The 23,117-nt window shown below is 47.4% G+C and overlaps 1 protein-coding gene across 1 annotated transcript in view; it reads right to left on the reverse strand.

Moving 5' to 3' along the window:
- Positions 1 to 23,117, reverse strand: part of KSR2 (kinase suppressor of ras 2) — a 280,870-nt gene that overhangs the window by 186,644 nt on the left and 71,109 nt on the right. The window contains exon 4 of the mRNA XM_054005981.1: positions 18,252 to 18,756. Within this exon, the coding sequence (XP_053861956.1) occupies positions 18,252 to 18,756 (505 nt within the window). The remainder of the gene's footprint in view (positions 1 to 18,251; positions 18,757 to 23,117) is intronic.

The following is a 23,117-nucleotide window of genomic DNA, read 5'->3' on the forward strand; positions in this document are numbered from 1 at the left end:
GGACAGGGAGATTGAGGTGAAAACGTATAGAAATATGGAAATTACGCTGATATCTTTGGGATCAGCACATGAGACTATGGAAAGCTACGGTAATACGCCAGGAGAATTGCTAGGTAACAAAGGTGTGGGATCCAGCACCCATCTTATTTACACTGGTGACAATCAGGAGCTATTCTGCTGAAGTCCGTGAATACAAATCAGTTCAGGGAGCAGAAAATCAGGTTCTGTCTCTAAGGATGAGATTTTCAAAGCTGCCTAGGAGATTTCAAATCCTTGGTATCCAAATCCCTGCAGTAGTTTTGGAGCATCCCCCTACTTTAACATACACCATCTTCCAGCTCCTCGGAGCACTCTGCACACAGGTTTTGCACCAGAATACTAGGTGACTTTGTATCAAAATAGCGGTATCTGAACAATCCCTGGTGTGGACACAGTTATTCTGGTACAAGGGTGCCTAATCCTGGAATAACTTGTTCCCCTTCTTGTAAGCCATACCAGGGTAACCCCAAGTATTCCGTTATAAATGCATCCACTAGGGTGTTTTTACTGTTTTAACTATACCAGCACAGCTTACCACGCCTGACTGGTGCTCACACACACTCGGTCGTACCACTTAGGGTATGTCTACACTTGAGCTGGAGGTGTCAATTCCAGCTTGACGTGTAGACACACCTTCGCACCTCTGATAGTGCTAAAAACAAAAGTGTCACTGCAGTGGCGCCAGCAGCCGGAGGGCCTTGCTGCCTGAGTACAACCTAGCATTTTGGGCAGGATCGTATCCGGGGCAGTTGGCCTGTCCCACCGCTCGCGCCACCATGGTTATTTTTAGCAAGCTAGCATGGGTATGTCTACACTTCAAGCTGGAATTTACCCCTCCAGCTCCAGGTGCAGACGTACCCTTAGCGTGATACAAGCCCTCTTCTGACACAAGCCGTCACTAGCAAGAAGCCAATCCCCTCAGGCCAGGCAGTGCATTAAGCTGGCAGTAGGTCAGTAGAGTTGGACACGCTAACCGTCAACAAGGCCTTAGGCTTCCCTATGGGTTGGTAATGGCTACAGGCAGGTTTAAGGGAATCTGACTTGCACAGTGTCTGTTAATCTGGGGTGTGCAGTGGACAGCATTAGGGCGGTGGTTAAAATGCCTGGATGTTTGGCAGAGATGGCGATTTTAAATGAGCTCTTGTAATTTGTGTTATATGGTGCCTGGAGTTTACTTTTAACTGACCCAACTTTTGTTCTCCCGAGTACCATGCATTTAAGACCTTCCATTCAGTTTGTTTTTTGGCTTCTTGCTGATGAATAATCACTAATTACCCATGAAGAATTTAAATGGCCCAAGAAACTCATGAGGTACTGAACAGGCATATATTACAAACCATTGTAATCATTTCATTTCAATTTCCAGACCATTCCTGAGATCTTCATGGACTGTGGATTTCTGGAAGCCAGGGGGACCTTTTTAGGAGTAATGTTCCATACCTCAGCATTATGGACAACAGCTGGACGCTCTGCCAAGGCAATTTGCTGCTATAGGCTCCAGAAATTTAGCCACCACTCAGGAACGGTTAGCGTTGCTTAACCTTAACAGATGCAGGCATATGGAAGTGATAAGTTGTTACCATGTAGAAATAATCTACCAAACGTACAAGGCAAACTAATGCAGTAGCCATCGTCAAGAATAAAGTGGTACATGGTAGCCCGTCTCAGACAGGGCCTGGTCACTGCTACTGCTCTCCTAAAAGGAGAACCTGCTCTTGCAAGCCCATAAACCAAATCCCAAATCCTCTCCTAACGTCAGGAACCATCCACATGATTACATCATTAGGTGGGATCCTAGCCTGTTCTTTTCAGCTGAACTCTACCTATACCAACCTCCATCCCAGAAGCACAACCAATTATGTTTCAACAGGCCTTCACAAATTGGGTATTAACTGCTGATGGTTATCTGCCAGCTGAGCTGAACACAGCTACCTTGCTAAGGAGAAAGAATCAGGGGTGAGAAGGCACTGGACTGAGACTCATGAGATCAAACCCCAACTCCCAGCACTGCCACGGACTCCCAGTGTGACCTTAGACAAGTCACTTAGACTTAGGGCTTGTCTACATGAGGAAAGTGACCCGCAGAACTACAGCGATGCAATTGTACCACTATAGCTGTGCTGTGTGGACACTGTTCTGGAAAAAAAAAAGTGACTGGCATAAAAGTGACATAGATTAAACTGGAAAAGGCCACTCTTATTCTGGAATAAGACTGTCTACATGGGGAGTTATGCCTGTGGAGGAAAAATGGTCTAAGGCCTAAACTTTGGTCAAGTGAACTGTATGTGTGGCCTGGAGGAAGGAGAAAAGTCCTTTGTAACAGACTATGATTAATAGATGTCAGGTGACAGAGCAAGAAACCGCAAAGGACAAAACTAAGAAAAAACAGGAAAACTTGTTTTGCTTCATCCCTTATATGGATGTAAAACTTTAAGGAAGTATATGTCATTTTTGTGGTTTTATCCTATATAATCTCTCGCATTTTATCTGTCGGGGGGAGGGGGGGTTCGGCTGCCTTGTCTGACTCTCCCCCATGCATGCATGTTTGATTGATCAATAAAAGAGCCTCAGGCTGTCTGATCTAAAATCAACCATGTGGTCAATATTCCACAACAATTTGGGGGCTCGTCCGGGATCCACAGAAGACTCCCCCAGACCGGAGGACCGCGGGCAATCTCCCACCAAACCCAGGGCCCATCTGAAAGGTAAGAGACCTTTTGAAATCTCTATCGTGGGTTTCTGGTGGAGGATTTGCCTGTAGGCTCAGGGTTGGGTGAGTTGCACGCTGGATCTGAACTTTTTGCTGACAGACACGCCTGACACCCTTTTGTTTTGTCTTGTTCTGGTTATTTTGTGTCTGTCATAGGTTCGGGGCTGGAACCCTCCAAGGTAGGGGCCACTATGGACCCCGGGGAAATGAGTAAGGTCAATTACTCTGGTGCCCCTGAAGTGGCCCTAAGGTTGGCCAGCGAAAGTTCCCGCCAGCGGTAGGTTGGTGGTGAATGCCGTAAAACTAGCCGCCAGTAACTGGGGCTAAAAGCCAGTTTAGGGTAGGTTGGCCAGCGAAAGCTTCCTGCAGCAATAGGCTGGTAGTGAAGTGCTGTAAAACTAGCCGCCAGTAATTGGGGCTAAAAGCCAGTTTAGAGGGTGTGTCGTATGTTAGTGAATGAGTGAGGGTCACAGGGTCCCCTACCCTTGTTTCCCTCCTGGAGCCATAGGCTCCCTTCCCCGCTCGGAGAGCGAGGAAGCCCTGAGAAACCATCCATGAACTCCTAGACAGTAGGGTGACTGTCTCCGCTCTCTTGAAGACAGACCGGTGCCCTTTGCTGGGGGAGGTTTGTGCGGGGACCGCGTCTCTCCAGATCCTTTCTGGTATGGATGTCTGAATGTTGGGGTTTGGGTCACGCCTCGCCGGTATAAAGAGGAGGCACACAGTGAATGGTGAATGTTAAATGTTATATGTTTTGGTGTTGTATGTTTTGTCCACTGTGCTAGCCTACCTGTTAAATTAGCCCTTTGTGGGTGCCTGTCCACTTGGTTGTGGTTGTCTGTCAGGTATCCATAATGGGGGCGGGGAAATCTGAGCGGATCCCCATGCCAGAAAAGAGCACTCTTGCTGCGTATATATACTCCAATTATGGTCCCTCAACCTGTAAATTTTTAAACAAGTGGAACTGGTACACTAGGAATAACCCTAGCCTGCAATTCCCCCCAGACGAAACTGGGCAGGGAGCTGCTGTTCAGCCCCCACAGACCCCAAGGGCAAAAAATATCAAGTGCCTTAAGTATCAAACGCCCTTACATGTACCCCTCAGAAGGTGTCTCCCCGTACTGAAGAAATGTTCCCCTTCCGCCAATTCCCGGGCATTGGCGCTTCAGGTCAGGAGACCTTGGTGTCTGTGCATGCACCTTGGTCTCCCCCGGAATTGTATAATCTGTTGTACCCCAAATGGTGTGTATCTGGATGTGCCTGATCCTGCTCACAATGAGGTCCTGGCAGTTTTGCAGAAGGACACTCTGAAAGAGGAGACCGACCCCAGCCCTTCCTCGTTGCAACAGGAACTGCTGGCTAAGGTGTCGTCCCCCCGCCCTTATTGTGGGCTGATCATGCCAACCTGGTTGGGCACACTGGGTCTGCCCAACCAGCTGAAATTCACCTAAACCCAGCAAAACCCCTTCCCAAAGTGCAATTTACTAGTCAAACTAGACCGAGAAAGGGATTTAACCTGCAATTACCTCCTGCATTCAGCAAGGAGTCATTATTCCTATGGTCAGTAAGTGTAACTCCCCCATTTTATAGTGCTGTTAATGCGGCTCTTCTCCCTATTTTTCCCGTTGCCCCTAACCCTGCTATTATCTTTTCCTATTATGTATCGATGCTGAGGGGTTGTTACCGCCTCAAGAAAAGATTGTATTAAGTTTGGACATAGCGAAAAGGTTATTATTAAATAAGATGCATCTAGATGTAATGTGTGTATGTAAATAGATAAAAGGGGGGTTAGTCAAAAGGCCCACCCTCCTTGCTAAATTGGTAGTGAAACAATGCCTGTGCCCATGGAAAGAAATAATGCAGCAAAGAAAAAAGGATCGGGCCCCAACAAGCAGGCAACTGCAGTTTGAGGAAGTTGAAAGAAAGTGAGAAGTTAACTCTGTAGTTATTGGAGGGAATTAAGCAGTGAAACTACGTACAAATGTTAAAAGAAAAATTCTTGGTTTCTTTGCAGCCATTCCTTTGGGAATGTCTGTAAATAATCCAGGCAAGAGGTTATATAAGTGAAATCATTTGACTATGAAAAAGTTAGTCGAATTTGTTCAAGAACACTCCTGGTGTGTACAATCTTTGTTTTATAAGTTTAAAATAAATTGATGTTGTTTGGGGGTTATAAAACCAAAAAATACTTTTGCCAAACAAAAGAAATTAGTATTGTTTAATTTTGGTATTTAGCATTTAATCCTTAAGGTGACTTAATGCTTTATAAGATTTAAATTGTTTTAAATAAAGACCAAAGTTGTGGCTGCAGCAGGGTAGTCAAAGCCAGGAGAATGGAAGATTTTAAATCTGTTTTGGTAACAAATAGCAAATAAAAGCTGATATCAACTAAAAAGCTCTTGAAGTGTTGCTGGGTACACCTTACACCTTGATCACCTTTGGCGCTCCCCAGACGGTTGCGCCTATTTGCTCAGGTGCATCACTGCGTGAGCAAAGTGGGGGGGCGGTTGATTGCTGCAGTTGAATAAGACTTTTCCTCTGTGGCCCAGCACCACTGCCAGCAACGTAATGTTAGGCAGGCAGCACTTTCCCCTCTCTGTGGATCTTTTATAAATATTCAAATTGATTAATTCAAATGTTTAAATGTTATAATTGTAAATATGTGTTAGTTTTAGTAATGTATTTTCTTGTAAAAAGGCAGATGCCAAAACTGTTGTAAAACTTTTGCTTAAGAATTCTGTATCATAATTTGGCAGACCTGGACAGATTATAAAAGAGTTATGTGCAGCTTCACAGATCCAGTATGGCCAAATGCCCTTTGAAGGCCACTCCCAATCGAAAGACCGGACTCAGCCCTCATAAAATTTCTATCAGGGCGACTACCGGCAGTGCCCTACTGGCCCTGGCTCAGATGAACATTCATTTAATGGATGACACAATGCTTGATTATCACCAGGCACTAATGAAATGTGTTAGGTCTTTTTATATATACAGCAGCCCTGCCACCCGCTAAAACCAGGAGACTGGATCTACATAGAGGTCCATCAGTGAGGAACCACCCTGACCCCACGCTGGAAAGGCCCATACCAAGTCCTGTCACCTATCAACACTGTGAAGTGCCAAGAACTGACTGGACCCTCGCTTCGCACTGCAAAAAGGCCCCTCCACTGTGAGAAGATTCTCCGACTGATGATCGGCTGTTTCTCCTTCTGGTGCTGCTGTTTCTTCTGGACAGCAGGAGAAAAGGACAAGATAAAAAGCTGGTAACCTCTCCTTTGTTCACTGACAGACCCACTGTGCCTTTGGATCTTGCTAAGAAAACAACCTCTCCACCTGAGGACATAATAAAGCCTCCAACCAAGCAAGGTGATTGTGCTAGTAACCTCTCTCTTGCTGCCTCACTGCCAGACAGCTAAGTGAACTAAGACTACAAAATCTCGACGAATAGCTTGCGAAAGCGAGCCAAAACTACCTGAAAATGAAACTTTCGATATTCCTTAGCCTCTCCTTCTTAACGAACTTAGGGTGGGAATGGGGAAATCATATTTTTTTAAATCTTAGCCAATCAGTAGCCTCTGATTTAGCCTGTACCATATTGTAATATACCCCTATTTATATTATTGATATTAATGCCTTTCTGCCCTTTATAAAGGTGTTTAACCAACGGATGTGGTATAATACTTCGCAAAGAAGAGATGTATTAGGACATCGGTGGACTGTAATTAATGCCACATTAGGGACCATTAAGTTCACGCTGTTCTTATCCAGTTTTCAAATTATCTTTATATATCCAAATTGCTCTAAAGGAGCTGCCATTTGGCTAGCACAGCAAAAGACCTGGGCTTCTCCCAAAAAGAAAAGAGATTTGACTGGATACTTGTGGGATGGGGCTAATGGCGCAGCTGCAATTTGGAATATTCACAAAAGCCAACACCATAAGGAAAAATTAGGTCAATTAGAAAAAAGCCACTGGTCTTATTATTGAAACACAAGCTAACGCAGGTGCAGGCCAGGGTGGGCAAATTGTATGTTATTTCCGCCCTTAGTTCTATAACCCAGGAGCTGCTGACAAAGATGGTCTTAAATATCACTGGCGCTGGGAAGGCATTGCAGTGGGCGTTGGCATACTCAGAAGTTCAGGATTTCCTGAATGACCAGCTAACGGCCATTCGGAGTGATCTTGAGCACCAGGCCTGGCCCACTGCCCTTACAGACACTTCAGGAGTACCATCTGATCTATGGCCATGGAGGCATACTTGGAGGTTCTCCAGATGGAGATGTGGATATTCACAGTGCTCCTTCCAAGCATACGGACTGGTTGGAGGGACGTGGGCTCCCACATACCAAATCCTGCCGGGTCCATGGGGAGGATGCATGTGGGATTGGGTGATTCACAGAGACATTTGGGAAATCAAGCCACCTGATAAGCATAGCCGATTCATAATCAGTGCTCCTGAAATAACACCCAAATTGGATTGGGATAGGAAACCAATGGACACTCTGGCCATTAGAACCCCCACAGCTCCAATAAATACGTAAACTCAAGCCAGGGAAAGTTGTCACTGTCCATAACAATGTTTGTTGGGAAGATAAGGGACTGGGAACCCTCCTGACAGGAGTCATGATCTTCCAGGCTAATAACAGTTGTGTATTTGTTAAGGCCCATATTGTACACAATGCCCATTTTAACCTTATTACGACCGCGGGCATCCATATTGTCTACTGGCCTGCGGATAAAAATTTGTAATCCACTCTCAGGTATCAAATGCCCTTTAGCTGGACGACCCTGGTGCCCGACCGTTTATAAATCTGCTTTCATTATTACCAGAGGTCCAAAGGATTTCTGATTTATAAGGGCAAATTCATATCCTTGAAAATGTATATCAGGTAGAAAAAGGTGCCTTTCAGACCGCCTATAGACTGTCTTCTTTGTGTATTAGTTGGGATTTGCTGTGTGTGATAACCAAAATTATACACAAACCCCATCATATCGTTACATTGAGTGGGCTAACAGTTGTGGTGATGTTGCTTGGTTTGGGATTGTGCCTTTGTTATTGCTGTTGCAAAAAACATTGCTGTGCAAATAATTTTTCTGCTAGGCAAGGGAACAAGTGGCATTAATGATTGTTAATAAAATTTTTGATAAAAGTTGGGATGAGAAAAGGGAAAGGAAAAGGGAGGAAATCAATGGGCTCATGAATGTGGAAGTTTAGGCCAAAGGTGGTGCCAGAGAAGTGCCAAAGGGGGGAATTGTGGAGGGAAAATGGTCTAAGGCCTAAACTTTGGTCAAGTGAACTGTATGTGTGGCCTGAAGGAAGGAGAAGGGGGGGGGGGGTAAAAGGAGAAGGGTAGACAGAAATCATAAAAGCAGAACTAACTGTAGAAATTATAAAAGTAGAATTAACCTTTGTAACAGGCTATGATTAATAGATGTCAGGTGACAGAGCAAGAAACCGCAAAGGACAAAACTAAGAAAAAACAGGAAAGCTTGTTTTGCTTCATCCCTTATATGGATGTAAAACTTTAAGGAAGTATATGTAATTTTTGTGGTTTTATCCTATATAATCTCTCGCATTTTATCTGTCGGGGGGGTTCGGCTGCCTTGGCTGACTCCCCCATGCATGCATGTTTGATTGATCAATAAAGGAGCCTCAGGCTGTCTGATCTAAAATCAACCGTGTGGTCAATTTTCCACAACATACCAGTATAACTCTAGCAGTTTAAATTCACACCACATCTTACACCGGTATAACCTTCCCATTTAGACAAGCCCTTATACTTCCTTTCTCCCACCCGCTGTCTTGTCTACTTAGAATGTAAGCTCTTCAGGGCAGGAACTGCCTCTTACTGTATGTATATACAGCACTTACCACAATGGGGCCTTGTTCTTTGCTGGGGCCTCTGGATGCTCTCACAGTGCAAATAATAAACATGAATGAGTGGAAGGAAGACAAGAGTACACCTGGGAAGGGAGGAGCCACAAGAGAAGGTGGGCTGCAGGAATTCTGAAGGCATTTTTGGAGAAGTCTCACATTTTGGTGGATCTAGGTCTATTTTAGTTCTAGTCCACTATGCCTCACATAGGTAACTTTCTATTAAAGGATAGAGGGACAACATACACACGATGAGGGCTTAATCTATTACAAAAATGCTAGGCAAAGATTAACTGTAGTAAACTTTCTGACTGCAGTATATATTTTATAGAAAGACACCCTTTTGTTGCAAAAGAAGTGGAATTAGTTTATAGAGGGCCAGATTCTTCTACCCTTACTCACACTGAACAATACCTTACTCTACAAGTAATCCTTTTGATTTCAATAAGACTACTCTTGAGAAGTATCTTACTCTATCAGAAGCCCTAGAGAAATCAACCGGACCACTCACAGAGTAAGGCATTATTCAGTGTCAGTAAGCACTGACGAATCTGGCCCACAATAAATTTAAAAGCCACCTTTCTTCTCTAACCAACCTGAGGACTTAGCAGCTGAACATAGATAACTGCTTAAACCTTTGTCTGCCTCTGTCTGAAGATATAAAAAAAGCTGCCTTTCTAATGTACTAATTACAATCCTGAAACACTAATGGGATTAGAAGGCAAGATTCAGCGGTTGCCTCCTAAAAATCATTAAGCGCTATTATAGTAAATTAACCTCCACTGTTCTCCAAGCAGCTTTTGGGAGCCCATCCCCATCTCTCTGCATCAGTGTGATGAGCCCCCAGTAGGATGCGGGAGAGATGGAGTGCTGTTAATATTGGTGCTTTCTTTCCTCTATTAATTTAGCTTAATAAACTCCTTGGCCTGCGGAGATTTGCCTCTTGCTAGTCACTGCAGTGGAGGGCTCATGTCACACTAATTGTAAATTAAAGTGGCATGACCTAATGTGTCTGAGCACCAATAGGAAGTGGGAAAGCAGAGAGGTTAAGCAAACTGGAAACAGCATGCCAGGGGCTGAGGCCCCTTCTGCCATTAGCAGCTGGGAATGGATGGTTACATTCCACACGTCTCTCTCCCACGTGGGTGCCATCAGTCCCTCACGAGAAGGCACCGAGCTCACCTGGAATGTTTAATTACAAAAAGGAAAGATTTAAGAAGAAGGAAGCAGCGATGCTGTCTATCCACAGCTGGCCTCCTAGCAGGTCTACGAGGCCGAGTTAATGCATTAGTCGCTGGGGGTGCCATTGACAATGACAGGGATAATCCACAAGGTGCAAGCATAGCGACAGCGTAGCAAACAAAGGTTTTCAACGTTTCCCTTTTTTGCAGGGTAGAATAGGAAGCTTGTGAACAAAAGGACAGAGCTTCATTAGCTAGCAGCGCAGTTCCCGGGGATGGGCCATCTGGGCCACAGTAAAGTGCGGACCTGCAGTCCAGCCACCCCGTAGTGTACAGGGCTGGGATCTGCTGTAGGGTTCCCTCTTACTTTCAAGATGTGACACAGTTTCCCCACTTGAAATGGCATTTTGGCTTATTCAAACTCCCTCCTTACACTAGGCATGATGGTGGCTATTCGGCTGCTAACATTTGAGGGTTTGGTTGTTGGGTGGGGTTGCCAGAGGAGCGAACGTGGTTGGAAGCTCTTAAAACAGGCATGTGCTGAAACAAGCCATGGTTTAGTGCCATGCCAGTAACGGGTTACAAACCTGCTTCAAAGTTGTAACGGCTGATTGGGAGAGCTGCGGGTCAGTGTCCATCTCTAGCCGCCCTGTCCCATTGCAGGTTCTCTACAGATTATTAAGGTCATCCGGGGGGGGGAAAGACGGGGTAAGTTAGGGCCTGGTATTGCTAGTGTAAAAAACCCAAAGCAAAACAAGCTTTGCTGCTATCTAGACAGCACATACTTTTCTTCTTTAGCTTTGCAGCCCACCTGTAAGGAAACACCCCTCTGCACAACAACCTAAAACACAGCGCTGAAACCTCTGCCCCTTTGGCAAGGAGTTTTATCATTGGTAGAACAAATGTTGCTCTCCAGCCTGGGAGAGCAGTGGACTCTCCACACCCAGAGTCCACTTAGCTTATTCCACTGACAAAGCTCCCCACGTGCAGGGTAGAAGTCCTGTGTCTGAGAATGGCTATTACAAATGCACCAGGAGAGAAACAATAGTGACATTGAACAGATGGTGCTGAGTCAGAAGAGAACCATCCCTATAGCTATGTACCTACGCAGAGGGGGACGTGTCTGTACATACCGGACATAAGGCAGAGAGAAGTCGTTTGCGAGCAATACTAACAAACAGAGACTGGACGTTACAGACCAGTAACCAGTCAGCTCTGAAAATAGCATCGAAATCACTTTGTCCCCATGCTGGAAGGAGAGAGCATGAGGTCATTATCCATGCCCTGGAAGCAGCTGCCTCCCCACCCCTCGCTCATTGCATTTCACATCCACTCCACCACCGAGGATGCTGACACTTAAGAAGAATGCCCTCTCCTTAAGAGCCCGGTCCCTGGCTTGGCATGGTCCTGAGTGCCAACTGAATGGACTGGGCCTGTTCTGGCCATGAAGAATGAACAAGCATCAGCCCGTGTGGATCTACCAATCCAGCATCATGCCCAAGCGCTAATCCCATTCAAAACGGCTAAGTGAATAAAACTGCCATTAGGATGGACTCACTGGAGACTGAGCACGGCTGGGCTCCCACTACAGGAGAAAGGGTTTCGTTCCCTAGACTCAGCAGTTCCAAGAAACATTCAGCTCCTCTCCCCTTTCCATATTAATGAGCACTATAACGATGCAGGAGATGCCGCAACACTTTCATGCCACTTGGGGTACAGGCAGCAGAGGAAGCCACGGGTAAAACTTGCAGCTAACGGCGGGTTTGGGGAGCAGCTAACAGAGGAGCAGGGCAACCACAGCCGCATCTCATTGGGATAGGTGGGACGTGCCTGCTTTAAGTGCCTACAGCTCATTTGCTAAAGGCTGGGGCTGCGTTTTGGGGTCTCTGCTTCCCGCAGTCAGACTCACTTCAGCTGGAGTGTGTCCTGGGTAACCCCCACCAGCCTGCCCCATTTACACAGTGCCCCCTCCCCTTCAGACAGTCCCTATCGCTGTGGTCTCCTGGTGCTGAGAGAGAGGGAATGGGCTCCCGTTGAGACCAATCCCAATAGCATGCTCCAGGGTCCGCCGGCAGGAGATAGTCAGAGGAAGGCAGCTCTGCCCCGCAGGCTCCGAGCCTGGTGCTGACACACCGCCCGAGTTTCAGTGAGCCCTGGAGTCTGATTCTGACTAGATGATACAGGATGGGAATATAACTTCCCAGCACAACAGCTCCCTCCCCTGGCGAACAATACCCAGCCTGCGGGGCAAAGGAAAAGACAAGCAAGGTGTCATCAAAATGCCTTAGCCAACCACCCTATCGTGGACGATTCACCATGACCCCAGGGCATTTCTTGCTGTGCGGCCTTTGCCAAACTCCTCTCCTACCCACAAGCTGCAAGTACCGTTAATTGCTCCGAGCGAGCATTGCCGTCCAGCATGACTACGCACTAGTGCACTGCACACGTTGGCACTGCTGCATTAGCGGCATAAAGAGTCAAAGGTCCCTGAGCTCTGGATTTTCCTGGAGGAACATCTCTTTAATGGGAAAATCCGAATATGAAATGTGATTAGATTGGGCGGAGGGGCAGGTAGCAAAGATTCTTTCCTCTCTTGACTGCTCCTGGGGTGGAACTGTAGACAGGGAAGACAAATAAAAACTCAGAAAAAGTCACGAAACCTAAAGACGAGACTCAACAGCTACTAATGCCCACAAAAAAACATTACCCCAATAACTCAAGTTAATACAGAAAAATATGCAACAAAAGCCACAGAGAAAGGAGAACAGTCAAAGACTCAAAACTAGTGCTTTAGAAAAGGCTGGAGAGAAGCAGAAAGAGCAGGTTTCTTAGTACAGAGAAAACAAAGAGCAATTATAGTTCTAATATCATTGTAAGAGTGGTTCTACTTATAATAGTTCTTTGATTGGAAGCTTATCTTTGGAGAGGGGTCATCTTTTAGTCATGTATTTGTACAGCACCTAGCACAGTGGGGCCCTGATCCATAACTGAAGCCCTAAGGTGCTACCATAATACAAATTAATAATAATACAACCACCACAAAGGGGGATGTTTTCATGGTGTAAGTGCCAGGCACGGTAACCTAGAACACCTGTAACTACAGGCTCAAATCTCTTCGGGGCCAACAGACTCAGCCCTTCCTCTGAGGTAGGCAAGTCCCACGCTCCGGAATTCACAGTGGAAGCCTTTGGAATGAGACATGAAAAATGCAAGACCTGTCTGCTCGACATGGACCTTAAAGATACCACCTGGCAGTTGTCGTAGGAGCAGACCTGAAGGCAAAATTTCACACGCCCTTTTTCATTTTTTAGGCTGCTGTATCCCGCAAGCCAGTGGTGGCTGGTATTCCAACGGTGCTTCATGCACATAGGGCCCAGATGCTGCGTGGGCAGACCCCTGAGCCCCACTGATTTCCATACAACTTGCTATGGGCATGAGGGCGAACCTACTGCAGGATCAGGGCCTCGGAGTCTAAAGGGCTTTGGAAGCCGTCAGGGTAAACGATGTCTCTGACTGTAAAGGAACATCGCTATAATCAAATGGGTACTGCTTACAGGGATGCTGTCAGCTTCGAAATCATGGCTGAGATTTTCAAAGCTCCCCACAGGCTCTGGACACTCTTTGAAAATCCCAGCCCATATTTTACAAGGCAAAGCTACTGATCCATGACACTGGCACACGAGATTATTTGTAAAATCTAAAGACCTTTTCCCTCTTTACGGATGTTGTTTACTCTTTGCTCTCTGCTCAGACTGGGGCAGCTAATGCACAGGAGACAGTTTCAATGTGTGTGTCTCTCACACTGGCCCGAGGCTGTTATGTTTGGACTGAAAATATTGCAGGAGGAGGATGAAATCAAAACACCCCTTACCTCCCAGTTCTCTAAACTTTATCCTCTGAAAATCTTTTATTTAATATTGGGGATCATTAAAAAATAAGTGGGGGCGCAGGTGAGGGGCTTAAATGGGAGCTGAGTTCTTTGAAAAATCTGGCCCCAATTATGAGTGCTGGGCACTTCAAAATCTGGCTTGAGGAAGGATTCATTTAAAAAGGCACACAGTCAAGTTGAAATCAAGTCATCTGCAATAAAAAGTGTTAAAAAGTAGTTTCAGGGACACAAGTCTGTCCGAGAGACCCCCGCCAATTTTTGTGGTTTTCCTATTTAAAAAAAAAAAAAATTCTCTCCCCTATGGTGGTGTGTAAAACCCATGCAAAGCAGAGAAAAGTGACTGACTGCAGAGGGGAAACAAGCGACACGGACTCCAGACTTGCCACTGCTGCAAACTGCACAAAGTAAACAAAGTAAAGAGAGGGGGGGAAATTCCCTCTAATCTTTGAGCTCCACTGAGCTTAGGTATTGCCAGAGTAAATAGGAAATGTTCAGAGAGCAGTGTGACTTTTGACTGAAGAAAAGAGGAACAGAGCAGAAGATCAAACAACAGCCAAGTGACATCCAAGAAGAAAAGGAAAGGAACGGAGCCCCAGGAAAAGAGCACAATCTCCATGTATGCCTTGGCAAGCATGCTGGTACTGCAATATTTCATTAGAGAGATGCTCACTCTACACTGCACATGCAGGGCATGAAACACTTCTCTTTGGCACTGATTGATGAGCGACAGTGCCACTTTTGGACTTAACGAGCTGTCAATCCTATTACTGTATCTGAGTATGTGTGCCCGAATTCGGTATCTACAAAGAACTATCAGAAGTGGGTAATGCACTCTGCTTCCATTCATTAGGGATACACAAGCTCTAATTCAGGAAAAGAAAGAACACTGCTTTGCCTTGAATTATATATTTATGCGGTACCACTCAAGCGCCGGCACAGCCGTTACAGGTGGAAAGCAGAGGCAGGATGAGACTGACACATTTTGGAATGAGATCCAAAGGGCACCCAAGTTTGGGGGGGGTCCAGTCCTGGCCACACACGTGATGGCCCCTTTCTGGGATTTACCTTTATCGTTAACAAATCACAAGCCCAGCCAAAGCCTTCTCCTGAGCTTGGCTCCTCCTAGGTTTTCCCTGCCGGACCTCCCCTCCCTGCCCAGAGTTCCTTCTTTGTCAGAGAGGCTTTAACCCCTCATTCTCCTCACCTGACCTGAGATCAGAGTGAGTCGGGATAAAAGAAAACCATCTGCATCCCCATGGAGAGTGGTAGGAACGTCCCGGCCTTTCAAGACCCATGCCTGGGCTAAGAACATTGTAGGATTTAATTACACTTATTAGCCCCGTCTGAGAGCTTGTATTTCCCACTCCTATGAGATCAGGATGCAGTACACACAGGGAGCCAGACACCATTGCAGGGTCATTTACTGCCACGCATCACCATGGCATCCCAGCGCCTTCCACATAAAATCACTGGCACTAGTGAAGTCCCTGGCAGCTTCGGGGTCTCTGGCTCTTCCCCGTCCCCTCTCAGACTGCAGGTTTCTATCCCAAGGGTCCCACACTGGCAAAAGAAGGAATGATCCATTTCAAACAAAATCCAGGACACAGAGCCGCAGGAAGCCGGACACTGTAACAAAGGCCACGTCAGCAACTCAACAGCAGAGCAGGGCAGAGGTAGGCTGGGGGACTGAAACCCTTCCTGCGTCTAAACAGACTTTGAATCCAGTCCCAGCAGCCAGGGGCGAGTGGAATCCAGCACAAGAATTCTTCAGCATGAGAGCGCCCCCTGCTGGCTGCTGATCCACAGAGCTAAGGAGGCCGGAAAATTAAACAAAACTGAGCTTTTGAACAACGAGGAGTCCTTGTGGCACCTTAGAGACTAACACATTTATTTGGGCATAAGCTCATTGGATGCATGGAGTGAAAAATACAGTAAGCAGTATATATATATACACAGCACATGAAAAGATGGGAGTTGCTTTAGCAAGTGGCAATTCTTCAACAAAAAAACTTCAAAAACAGACTCCAATGAGAAACTGCAGAACTGGAATTAATTTGCAAACTGGACACCCTCAAATTAGACCTGAATAAAGACTGGGAGTGGATGGGTCACTACAAAAAGTAATTTTCCCTCTGCTGATACTCACACCTTCTTGTCAACTGCTGGAAATGGCCGACGTCCACCTTGATTGCATTGGCCTCGTTAGCACTACAAAAGTAATTTTCCCTCTCTTGATATTCACCCCTTCTTGTCAACTGTTGAGAATAGGCCACTTCCACCTTAATTGAATTGGCCTCATTAGCACTGACCCCCCCACTTGGTAAGGCAACTCCCATCTTTTCATGTGCTGTATATACACCTCTACCCCGATATAACGCGACCCGATATAACACAAATTCGGATATAACGCGGTAAAGCAGCGCTCCAGGGGGGCAGGGCTGCGTGCTCCGGCGGATCAAAGCAAGTTCGAGATAATGCGGTTTCACCTATAACGCGGTAAGATTTTTGGCTCCCGAGGACAGCGTTATATCATGGTAGAGGTGTATATACTGCTTATTGTATTTTTCACTCCATGCATCTGATGAAATGGGTTTTAGGCCACGAAAGCTTATGCCCAAATAAATGTGTTAGTCTCTAAGGGGCCACAAGGACTTCTCGTTGGTTTTGCTGATACAGACTAACACGGCTACCTCTGAAACCTGAGCTCCTGAAGGAAGAACAACTGGAAGGCTATAAATAATACCAATAATACGTGCAGACACACGAATAGCTAGGGGGGGTTACAATGGGGAACAACACGGTTTCCTCAGAAGTAAACAACAGCAGCTCTCTCAGCAAAGGGCGCGCCTCACCAACGCTGAAGCAGCTACACTGCAGCGAAGGTATTTTGCTGCCTGTTTTCAAAGAGCCAGCAACCGCCAATGGCCAAGGAATGAGAGCAGCGAGTCACTCCAGTGAACTCTGTTGCAAGCTGAAGAATAATGAGCACGAAATGCCCCTCACTAGAGCAAAGCCCAATTCTTCCCACATTCCTGCCTGGGTTTCATCTTAAAACTCTCAGCCAGCGAACGCCTGGAAAGATTCTTTGGCTGCTCAGAGGAACGAGCCACCTGTGAACGCCTGTGTTCCTCTCAATAACCAAGAATGCCACGGGTATTCACTAGCTACGCTTGCAGACAGTCCATTGAAAGCTGCCAGGAGGATGTCACGGCAACGCGCTCCTGGTCTAAGGATGCTTTTAATTATCGGCTGAAGAGGAACCAGGAAACTGGTGTCTGCAAGAGGCCACTTTTCAGCATCTCTCGCCAATTGTCGTTTTCACTTAATTGTTTCCTGCCTCAGAAATCTTTCCAGCATCAGAGATTATCAGGCTGAAGAGGGCTCTGCAAACAACATCACTGAGGGAAGAGAAGTTTGGAAGGTTCTTTGCAGAAGTTTTTTTTTAAAAAACAAATAAATCCAATTTATACTTGGCCTGGAATAACGTTATTTCTCTCTCACACACACATTAATATCTAGCACTTGAAATAGGGCAAGGTCCAGGAATATGAGAGAGTTGAAATCAAGTAATCTGCAATAATGGATGTTAAAGGACTTGCCCAAAGTCACAGAAATGCACCCACAGGGATGCACTGAGCTTTACAGACATCAAAGACACCAGACCCAGCTCAGAAGAGGAGGGACAGAGGTCAGGTGATTTACTGCCACCTTTGCAGCCCTCCCAGCACCTGGAGCTGACCGGGGATTGATCCAGTACCAAGCATAAGCTAAAGAACATAACAGTCCCTCTAACCCATGCTCAGCTCCCCCCTCCCCCAGAGCTGAGATCAAATACCATAAGAAAGAAAGCCCATACATATCAGTCCTTGCATTGGCCTGAAAGACCATTAGGTCTGGCGGGTCTCTCCCCCCGGCGCCCCCAAAGACTAGGCATACTGCCTCAGCAGTAACCTTTTCCAGCTTGGAAAGAACCCAAACCTGTCCCTCTGATAGCATTTCCACTGGTCAGAATTCAGCATCCCAATGAACTCATCACCACTCCAGCTGCAACACACAGCCCAGGCCAACATTGCCTTTGTGCCTAAGGACCAGCAGGTTCACCAGGGGCTCGGGATATCTGTAGCAAGGGAGGTCTTACATTCAGTGCCAGACAGGTGGGCTGGGCTGGGAGGTGGATGGAGTGTTCACGGCTCCCACCAACGGCTCCGACAGAGAGCAATAGCAAGCACACCTTCAGCTTCCTTCACACCTTCCATCCATGGATCTCAAACATTCAGTTCCTCAACATTTCTGTGGGGTAGGCCTCTCCGCCATTTTACAGAGGGGGAAACTAAGGCACGGGGAGGTGGACTGACCCACCCAGGCCTACTCAGTGCCTGAACCAGGATCAGAACCCAGAATCCTGGGATGCCAGCATTCTAGCAATTAAACCGCACTCACTCCGAACCACTCCCCGGGGTGCACACTCCTCAGCCATTTCCTAGCCCCATCCCAGGGCTCCCACCCCCAGCTCCCCATCCTGCTCAGCTTGCCCAGGCACTGCCCCCAAGCTCACTTACTTGGGCGTGTGCGCCTCGTCCACTCGATGGCCCAGCTGGAACTCGTGCGACTTGCTCCGGTGCAAGGCGGTGAAGCCGGGGATGAGGTGAATCAGTTTCCGGGACGACGGGGGCGGCGTGCCTGGAGGTTTCAGCTTGTTCCTCCGCCTCACTGGCGGCGTGCCGGGAGGAGTCATGGTGGTGACTATGTTAGGCGTCCGTGGGGGGGTGTGAACGGGGTGCCGTTGCCGGGGGGACGGCGGCAAGGAGCGGTGGCCGGCTTCCAGCGGGGGGCATAGCCCGGGATAGCCCTCCACGGTCAGTCTTTCCACGTGGGCGTACGTGGGTCCTTGGGCCGAAGCCGGGTGACAGTAGTGCTGCATGCACTTGGACTGCACTTTGGGGCTCTGGGAAAGGTGGGTTCTGATCCACTGCATGGATTCGGGCTGGCACACAGGGGTGTTCTCCTTCCCTGTTTCTGGCGTTGGCCACTGGATGGTCCAGTCTTGCTTGGAAAGGCTGCCTCCTGAGGTAACAAACAAACAGCGCCACGCAATTAGACACAGCCGGCCTTAAACACACGCTCCCAATCGCAGGCCTGATTTTCAGGGGTGCTGACCAGCCCCAACTCCCGCTGATGTCAGCAAGAGCTGTCAGTGCTCTGAACCGCTGGAAATCAGGCCTCCATGGGTAGGATCTTGGTCCTTATTTACAACAGCCGAACTGAGCCAGATGCATCACCTGCCTCTCACCCTGTGCTCCAGCTGCTGTCTACCAGGACATCATGACTGACAATCCCAGAGATCAGGGAACAAGCTTCTGCCAGAGAACTGAGTGGGCCCCACATCTTCACACCTTCCGAGTGGGGTGCAAAGACCTTTTCAGTCAGAAGACAGACAGGTTCCCTCTTAACCCCTCAGACCTTTCGGGCAGGAGGCCGTGCATGAGATACTGGAGAACCAACCTCCCAGGACATAGCTTCCTACCTACAGCCTGCCCAGGCAGTGCCGTCATGAGCCTTATATTAGCCTCCTGCTACTCTACCTTTAAAGGGCACATTCCATCCCAAAGGACCCCAGGGGAAACACTAAAATGCAGCTGTCTCTGGGGTGGGAAATGAAGGGCAACTAGCACAGAACAGATTTTTTGGCAGAAGGTGGGGGGGGTCCAACTTTGGCCAGAATCCTAGGAGAATGGGCCCTAGAGAATGAACTGCCTTGGCTCTCTCCTTCCCATCCCGCTCCCAGACATCAGTCCCTCTAAGTCACGGTGCTTCAGTGGAGGCAGCCTGGGAAAAGCTTGTCCAGCTGCTCTCTGGGCCCTAACACTGCTGCCTCCGTCTCCAGGGCTAACAATCCAGCACCTTTCGGCAGTGCTAAATGCACATGAAAACATGTCCGATTGGTTCCCGAGGCAGCTTTGGGCCTGCACCCCCCGCCTGCAGAACAAGGGCCCCGAGTCCAAGAGGAGTGCAGCCTTTGGGACACTCTGTGACAAGTTCAGCACTGAAGCCGAAAAGGCTCCGTGAGTCACCCACATGCAAAGCGGGGGGCTGTTTTACTTTAATCCCTGGAGAGCCTGGTGTGACGCACGCACTGAATGACCAAAGTGCTGAACGACAGTGACGGGATCACATCCTCCTCCCGAGTCCCACCAGAGAATCCAACGCGAGCCTCTCTGGCAGGAACTCTCCTGCCCCAGCTCAGGACATTGGGGAAACGGGCGTGGCACCTTCCAGGAGCTGACACCCTCCTGTCTGCACGAGCAGCCCGCAGCAGAGAGAGAGAACGCTGGGCTACTGAGCAGACACGGGACAAGTGTGTTCTCCTTATGGAAACGTATGGATCACCGTAGCGCTGGAGGCCTCAGCCAAGACCAAAGCCTCTCTGTGCTGGGTGCCATGAAACCATCGAGAGCCCCTGCCCCAAAGTAGGCAGACGAGACAGACCGAGAGAATTGGCGGAGGGAGGAAGTGACTTGCCCAGTCCTAGCAGATCAGTGCTATAGCCAGGAACTGACTTCAGGTCACCAACTCCCAGTTCAGAGCCTTCTCACTCTATCCAATAGACCCCCGCACACACCTCATCACATGCCCCCCCCACGCTTATTCAGAGTAGCTATTCCCAAAGACTGAAATATGACAACAACTTACACACAATTTCAGAGCCCCCTAGGGCTTTCCTTTCACCAATAGACGGGTTACCGCTCCCAGGGCCAGCTTTATGACCCGCGGGGCCCAATTCCAATACCCGGCGGCAGTCCATGGCTTCAGTGGCACTTCGTGGCGGGGGGTCCGCTCCGGGTCTTCCACAGCACTGAAGGACCCCCTGCCACCGAAATGTGCCGAAGACCCCTGAAGCGGGGCCCTCTTAAGCGCGGGCACGGGGCCCGATTCCAGGGAATCGGGTGAATCGGCTTAAAGCTGGCCCTGACCGCTCCATATGATTCACATCATGGGAGCACTTGGAAGCCCCAGTCAGGAATCAGAGCTCCATTGTGCTGGGTGCTGTCCACACACAATGAAGAGACAGTCCCTGCCCCAAAGGGCTCACAGTCTAAGCAGAAAGGACAGACAACAGTTGGGAGAAATGGAGTATTTTCCCCATCTGTAAAATGGTGATCAGAGGCAGAAAGAGGGTAAGTGACTTGACCAAGGTCACACATTGGGCTGTAGCAGAGCTGGGAATTGAACTCCGTGACTCAAACGTACAAATCGTTTTTAAAAAGAAACGGATATGAGAGAACGGCCGCAGAGATTCACAGGGAGGGCTGAGGTGATGGCTCTGTGCAAACACACATAAGAGTCACACAGCCTCAAAGGGTTCTCCCAGCTCTCTCGCTTTTAAGCCACACTTGGCAGCTAAGATATGTTTTCCCCTCCGTCTTGTCTAGCACCTCCTCCACCTCTTCCCCCTCCACCCCGCTCACATGCATCCGACCTTCCCTTCCCTTCCCTCTGCTTCTGTGTCCGCTCACGCTCCAAGTGCTGCCCAATGGATTCCACCTTCCTCAAGTGCCACCAGGACTCCAATTGTCTGACAAGCGCCAGCATCTCTTTCTCTTCCCACCCAGCCAATTCTCACCTTCACATACACACAGACACACACACTGTGCACTTCAAGTTCTGCAGTTCGGAGAGGTGGGGAATAAATAAAAGAAGCCCCACTTAATTACTGAAAGTGCCAACTAGCATAGTGATGGGTACCTGCCCGTCTGCAGTGATGCTTCAGTAGTGTTTAAATGATTAACCAGATTCGAACGCTCTTGTCCCAGCTCTTTTGATCCTCTTCTCTACTAAAACCTGAATCAAAATGTATTCTTTTCTTTTAAAAAGGGAGATTTTTCTCCCTCTCCCACTTCCATTGGTTACACTGGTCTACAATTTTTGAGAAGTCGTCTGCTTCAGAGATAAAATGTGCTATTTATTATGTATTTCGATGTGCTGAATTCAAATATGACAATTAAAACAACGGATTGGCTACTGTTTCTAAGATATTTAAGTTTTTACATTTTAGGTCTATGTATATTGTGTAGATAGAGTTTTAATCATAAATTGTAAACCTAGGTCTTTTCATGTGTTTATGGTTGCTTTACATGATATTTCACCTGTCCTGTTTATGTAACACTTTAAAAATCAGCAAAAGGGTTATATAAATAAAATTTATTATGAAACAAAAGGCAAAAAACTATTATGTACATAGTTTAGTCCTATTCAGTGTCTACTCGGCGCTTCTTGGCTTGTCTCTTGTATTCATTAAATGGAGCATCTCTTGTCACTGTCCAGCAATAGTCTGCAAGCATTGATGGGCTCCATTTGCCCTGATCGCGTTTCTCCATTGTTGCAATGTCCTGGTGAAATCGCTCGCCGTGCTCGTCGCTCACTGCTCCGCAGTTTGGTGGAAAAAAATCTAGATGAGAGTGCAAAAAATGTATCTTTAGTGACATGTTGCAACCAAGGCTTTTGTATGCCTTCAGGAGGTTTTCCACCAACAACCTGTAGTTGTCTGCCTTGTTGTTTCCAAGAAAATTTATTGCCACTAACTGGAAGGCTTTCCATGCCGTCTTTTCCTTGCCACATAGTGCATGGTCAAATGCATCATCTCGAAGAAGTTCACGAATCTGAGGACCAACAAAGACACCTTCGTTTATCTTAGCTTCACTTAACCTTGGAAATTTTCCATGGAAGTACTTGAAAGCTGCTTGTGTTTTGTCAATGGCCTTGACAAAGTTCTTCATCAGACCCAGCTTGATGTGTAAGGGTGGTAACAAAATCTTCCTTGATTCAACAAGTGGTGGATGCTGAACACTTTTCCTCCCAGGCTCCAATGACTGTAGGAGTGGCCAATCTTTCTTGATGTAGTGGGAATCTATTGCACGACTATCCCATTTGCAGAGAAAACAGCAGTACTTTGTGTATCCAGTCTGCAGACCAAGCAAGAGAGCAAGAACCTTCAAATCACCACAAAGCTGCCACTGATGTTGGTCATAGTTTATGCACCTCAAAAGTTGTTTCATGTTGTCATAGGTTTCCTTCATATGGACTGCATGACCAACTGGAATTGATGGCAAAACATTGCCATTATACAGTAAAACAGCTTTAAGACTCGTCTTTGATGAATCAATGAACAGTCTCCACTCATCTGGATCGTGAACGATGTTGAGGGCTGCCATCACACCATCGATGTTGTTGCAGACTACAAGATCACCTTCCATGAAGAAGAATGGGACAAGATCCTTTTGACAGTCACAGAACATGGAAACCCTAACATCACCCGCCAGGAGATTCCACTGCTGTAGTCTGGAGCCCAATAGCTCTACCTTACTCTTGGGTAGTTCCAAATCCCTGACAAGGTCATTCAGTTCACCTTGTGTTATGAGGTGTGGTTC

The sequence above is a fragment of the Malaclemys terrapin genome, chromosome 16 (genome assembly GCF_027887155.1).
Source record: "Malaclemys terrapin pileata isolate rMalTer1 chromosome 16, rMalTer1.hap1, whole genome shotgun sequence".
Classification (NCBI taxonomy): Eukaryota; Metazoa; Chordata; order Testudines; family Emydidae; genus Malaclemys; species Malaclemys terrapin.